This window comes from Lipotes vexillifer, unplaced genomic scaffold (genome assembly GCF_000442215.2).
Source record: "Lipotes vexillifer unplaced genomic scaffold, Lipotes_vexillifer_v1.1 scaffold502, whole genome shotgun sequence".
NCBI classification, from domain to species: Eukaryota; Metazoa; Chordata; class Mammalia; order Artiodactyla; family Lipotidae; genus Lipotes; species Lipotes vexillifer.
In genome coordinates this window covers 796,542-802,637 of record NW_006784433.1, presented here as the reverse complement: position 1 = coordinate 802,637, position 6,096 = coordinate 796,542, and the positions used below count along the sequence as shown (strand labels likewise).

The 6,096-nt window shown below is 36.4% G+C and overlaps 1 protein-coding gene across 1 annotated transcript in view; it reads right to left on the bottom strand.

Moving 5' to 3' along the window:
• Nucleotides 1-1,216: 1,216 nt before the first annotated feature.
• KHDRBS2 (KH RNA binding domain containing, signal transduction associated 2) overlaps nucleotides 1,217-6,096 on the bottom strand; it is a 721,580-nt gene continuing 716,700 nt past the window's right edge. Inside the window, exon 9 of the mRNA XM_007456845.1 lies at nucleotides 1,217-2,296. Coding sequence (XP_007456907.1) covers nucleotides 2,199-2,296 — 98 coding nt within the window. The 3' untranslated portion in view covers nucleotides 1,217-2,198. The remainder of the gene's footprint in view (nucleotides 2,297-6,096) is intronic.

Here is a 6,096-nt window from a genome sequence, read left to right as displayed (position 1 = left end):
TCACTTTCTTTAAAAGAAGATACAAATAACTCAGTTTCTAGACAACAATCTAAACCTTTTTAGTATTTCAACAAGTGGCATTTGGTGTTTTAGCTTACTACATAGCTTCATGTTGCTAAAGATTATCTATGTCAAGATAAAAATAAGCTTACCTCTCTCATTCTTAGCCCATCACACCTGCTATTCAATTATGTGCTCTTTGCTTGTGGGTACCTGAAATAGTAAGAAAGAATAGAAAACAAATTAAATATAACTCAATAGCATTTTGTGAAAGGCAAATGTTACAAATTTAATTGATGACAGACACACACTTCATAAAACTATTAGCATGCAACTCCAGCTGCAAAAACTGAACAACAATATGTCTAAACTGTTTAGCAGCAAAAAAAGTAAACCAATTACATTGACAAAAGCCACCATAAACAAAAAACTGTATTTAAAAGATGAACAGTTTTGGCATTCATCCCTACCATCAAGTCTTTCACATCCTTTTTTCCATCAAAATTTAGCTTACGTTTGATGTTAGCAAGAATTGCATTACTATTATTGCTAGTTTTAGTTCTGTTTATTACCTTGAGGGTTATATATTGTAAAATAATTTTGGTGCCTCTAGTTAATGTTAATTAGTTGTTTTAATAACCTATAGACCTATTTGTTATGTTTTTGTAGGTTTACTTTTTTAACTATCAGGAACTTAATAACTTAGAATATTTAACATTACTGTTGCATAGGCAAAATTACAGAGTTACTATTAGTGTTACCTGTTTAATGTTTAGTCATCCTTTGAGTCCTGCGACATATTTCCTTAACAATCATCAGCCATCAAGTCTGATAGTCTCAAAAGAATTATCAGCCCTCTAAACTGCCTTCAAGGGCGGTGATATTTAGCACTGAAAATTACAAATAAAGTTTTTGAGGTTGAATAGCAACAACTGGCCAGTGACACTGATGATTTGTTTGTCAAAACAAATTGTTATAAACTACGCAAATGAAATCAACACACTCCTTTGAGTGAAAATAAAGTGAATCTACACAATGCTTACATGTTGGATGGGATATTTGATGTGCGGGAAACTCAAAGGTTGAAGAACTAGGCATTTAGACAGTGGTAAGTGGCAATCTTACCTCTTTATACTCCATTACTCTTTCTCACGGGAGACATGCTAATGCAAACAAGTCAACCAGAATTTGTGTTTAGCAAGATAAAGCTTAGAGGATAGTTTAAAGTCCATTTATTATTCTAAATCCATTTTTTTCCATTAACATGTTATACATTAGTGTTTACTAACCATGATTCGTGTAACAGTTTAGTTTGTTAACTTTTAAATTATTTAACAACCATACGTTATTAATACACTTTTAAAGTATTACACAAATATCTTAAAACAGGCTTGGGTTCATTTTTGTAATTTTTAAATAGAAAACATTTTAGGCATCTCTTGAAAAAGAAATAAAGCAGGCATTTAAAGCTAGAAAACAAGTAATTCCAAATTTAGTTTTTACAAAAGTTTTCAGCTTTATTGACGAATTATGGCAAACATATTTGACAAAGTGTGTTTTCCTATTTAGAGAAGCTTACACATGGAACTTTATGTGTGTGTGTTTTTCTTTTTTAACAAATACAGGTTAAAACACTAAACAAATTCAGTTAGCTACATACATACAGTAGCTTCTTGTTTTCAACCCCATTAAAACAGCATTTAAAATTAAATTTAATATCGAACAGCTTCATCTAACTAACAGATATTAAAAGACAGGTTAAGACATCTTATCTACAACTTTATTATAGCTAGTTCAAATATCGTGTTACAGTTTTTTAGCAACCCTAAACAAAGTTTTTGCTAGTTGATTGAGACTCAAAATCTGTTAACCGATTCATGCTCTTTCTTAAAAGAAAAGAGAGAGAAAAAAATGATTACATACAACAATGAAAACAACCAAGAGAATATCATCCTACTGAATGGTTTATAGACAATGCTTGCCAATGCTTCTTTTAGTCTGTTTCATAAAATAATACTAGTGTCAGTGTCACGCCAACAGTATCAGGGAAATACAACAAATATATGGGAGCAGCCATGAGCAGTTATCCCTAGAATAGGAACCAAAAAAAAAGGACTATTACTTGTCATGTTGCTGTTTGTGTGGAGACCACAGGCTATGAATTGTCTTTGAGGTGAGGTCACAGGCGAGGAGAACCCTCAGTATCTACTATAGGGGTGCTCCCTGTATCCCCCTCGGGCTGACCTTGGTGGTGGTGCCTTCAGGCTGGAGCGGGTCATGGCCCATTCTTCTGGTGCTATGAACAAGAAAAAGACAGTAGCATTCACTTGGCTTCACAGTTATCAAAAACAGTTGTTTAAGATGCAATAGCCGAAAAGAGAATAAAGGATCTTAACACTGAGGGCTCTAGACTTAACTACATTTTCCATATGGTGAGATCATACAAAAAAGTATATATTTTGAAATACAGCCACTTGGAATTAAACTTGCAGGGCATTTTTCAAAGCAGAGAAGATAAAGTCCATTTATTATGTGTTAAATAGAAAGAGGAGCATCAAGGTAAACCGCCCCTCCCTAATCCTTTGCACAGACTCCTAAAAGAAACTGGATATAGGAAACCAGTGGTTCTTAGCCCTTGATTAACAAAGAAATCACCTGGAAATCTTGAAACCAAACTAAACCAAACCAAAAATGACTAATGTCTATTCTCTATCTCCCAAACCAAATGATTAGAAAGTCTACAGGGTGAGACCTAGGGTTTGGTATTTTTCCAGTGCTTGCCTAGATGACTCAGGGTCCAGCGTTGAGGTTCATTGTGCTAAACTATCCAAGTCAGTGAGAGAGAAGAGGATATGGAGTAAATTTTCAGTAGCAAAATCAGTAAAGAAAAATCTATCAGTTTTTCGAAAAACAAGTTGGAAAATAAAGAGGTATTACTACATTAGGAAAATTCCTCATTTACCTGTTAATCTGACTTCCAGTAACCTCAATGCTCTGGGACCTGGCCAACAGACAAGAAACAAGCAGCCAACTTTTTTGAGTGTTGTGGAAAATAGCTTTCTTAAAGTCTATGTATGCAGAAGGGAAATGTAGTGCTCCTTCAAAGGGCCAAAGGGTTTATGGTGACTTAAGTGGTTCCATAAACTAGGTTATCTGAGTCTTTCAATCAGAAAGAATTCAGTAGTTCATTAGAAAGCAGATTTTATGCATTGGGCTACGGAGGGAGGAAGTATGGATATAAGAAAAGGGATTACTAGAAATAGACAAACTGACATTGATAGCTGATATACAAGGTGGTGGTAATGGAAATAACTGTAAAATCACTGCAGATTGAGGCCACTGATGTAAGGCATATGCCCTTGGATAGCTCAAGTGCCTCTAAGAATGTTTTTAGCAAAAACAATAAGAAAAATTTAAATTGTACTTACTATACTATTAGGAAAGGAATAATCTATAATATAGAAAAATGAAAAAAAGTTGGATCAATATAGGGGAAAATAGCATTAAAATGGTGAACTTTAGGTTTCTGAGGATATCCTTCATCAGGATAATTTTATTACAAATAATATCTGATGATAAATGAAAAATTACATCTCTTTCACTATTTAAGGTACATGCTTATGATTATTTCAATATATGATAGGACACAAAATAGAAGTGAGATCCTAAATAAATATGAGATGTGTTACCTTCGGTCAGAATACAGATCTACCTAGATCAGGGGTTGGCAAACTAAGGCCTTTGAGCCAAATTTGACCAGCTGCCTGTTTTCATAAATGAAGTTTTACTTGAATATAAGTATGCTTACTTATTAACATATTGTGTGTGGCTGCCTTCACTCTACAAAGGAAGACTTTAGTAATTGTAACAGAGACCATACTGCCTGCAAAGCCTAAAGTATTTACACTCTGGACTTTTACAAGAAAGGTTTACAGGACCCGCTCTAGATCATGTTGTCTTTTTTGGTGGGAGATTGTAGATGTTGGTCTTTTTCATGTGATCTCTTGAAGACAGCAATTTACCCCTAAGCTGCTAGACTTTCTCAACAGAGACATTTTGGAGAAGAATTTTATGTATGTACTTGACTGGAAATAGAAAAGTTTCTTTGATGTACTGGAAGGGAAAATGGATCTTGTTTGCAAGCTAGAAAGTGCCTTGTCAACTTTATATAATATGAATTTTACACTTTGTCTATGAATAATCAAGAATATGTCAGTACCCTCATCCTCTTGGAGGTAAAATCTACCCCGTTTTATTACTTATTTTTAGCAAAGGGAATGCACCACTTTTTGCTTCATTTGTTTTAGAGTGTTAAAGATCCCTGGGTTGCAATCTATGGGCTTTAGGAGCTGCAATAATATAGGTTTCAAGTTTTCCCAGGGGGTGGAAATCCTGGATTGTTTCTTAGATCTGAATGTTCCTGCAAAACAGTGAAACAACATCAGGCAGAGTGACAACCATACCTGCCGCATCTACCCCCAGATTTGTCGGAACTTTTAAACTGGCATAATCTTGGGGAATTGCCACGGAGCAAATAAAAGTGTCTAATGAAAACTCACTGACTTGGTTTTATTTGACTTTATCTAAAACTCCAGGGCAGCAAATTGATGGATTAAACCTTACATTTTTAAACTGTTGACCAACATTAAAACGGGGAGTGACACTGTTCACTGTTGTATCTCCAGCACCTGGAAAAATATGCAGTGCATAGCGGATCACATAATCCACTAAATGTGGGAACTAGGAGGCATAAAAAGCTTCCAATGACAATCTTAAAAACACTAACAGTTGGGGCTTCCCTAGTGGGGCAGTGGTTGAGAGCCGGCCTGCCGATGCAAGGGACGAGGGTTTGTGTCTCGGTCCGGGAGGATCCTACGTGCCGTGGAGCGGCTGGGCCCGTGGGCCATGGCTGCTGAGCCTGCGCGTCCGGAGCCTGTGCTTCGCAACGGGAGAGGCCACAGCAGTGAGAGGCTCGCGTACCGCAAAAAAAATTCAACATTAATTTTTAAAGTTCTATAAATAGGAACCATATATTTGTTATAAAGTCAGACTTCTTACTCACGAGGGTTAGTTAGCTAAGTATCAAAAGTATTTCACTATTAGATTCAATGAAAAAATCATAGCGGAGTCCTATTACAAAAAGTGTTAAAATTTTTTTCATTGCACAAAAATATGCTCTTGCATAACTCTCTATTGATATGTGAATTAATACTATGCTCTTTCCTCCTTGCTGAAGGCTCGGAAAATGGGAAATACTATTAGCCCAGCATAATAGTGATACTGAGCAGATCCCCATGGGGCTCCTGTGCACAAAAGACTTTTGTGTCCCCCATTTGTTTGACTACAAGAAATAGGCTTCATTCAGCCTCCATGGCCTTCACTGAGTTCCAAAGGGCAGATTCAAGCAGTTGTTAATTAGGGAAGGGAGAGGATGCAGAGACAAGGGTGAAATAGTCAAGAGAAACAATAGTGTAGCTTTGGGGCAAGGTCCTAATTCCCCATCAAGGGATACACACAGCAATATCTTTGAGCTGTTTTGCAGATACTGAAACCCCCACGAGGTGGAAGAAGTTAATGGTTAAAGTTGGTGTGCTGCCCACAAGCACGTAGACCCCAGACCAGTTGGAACCTGAAGGTTGATGATGTTGACTCCTACTTACCTCACCACCAACCAATCAGAAGTATGTCCACAAGCTGATCACTTCTCTTGGAACCATTACTATAAAACTTCTCATTACCCTCTCCAAGTTGGTACACACAGTTTTGAGGGCATCAGCCAGCTGTTGCCCCCGTTGCCTGGCAAAGTGATAAAGCTATTCTTTTCTACTTCACCCAAAACTCTGTCTCTGAGATTTAATTTTGTGTTGGGGTACAGAGGCTGGATTCAGCTTCAGCAGTAACCAAAAAGGCAGCTAAAATGAATTCCTAACCAGGCAAAGTAAGTTTTAGATTTCCTAAGATTCCTTACTATTAGCAGAGGAAATCAAGGATTAATTTCACTTAATTCAGATCTTGGGCCCATTGTTTACATGTTCTCAATAATAATTGAGATCAGGGAAATACTATTTCTTTTTTTTTTTTTTTTTTTTTTTTTTT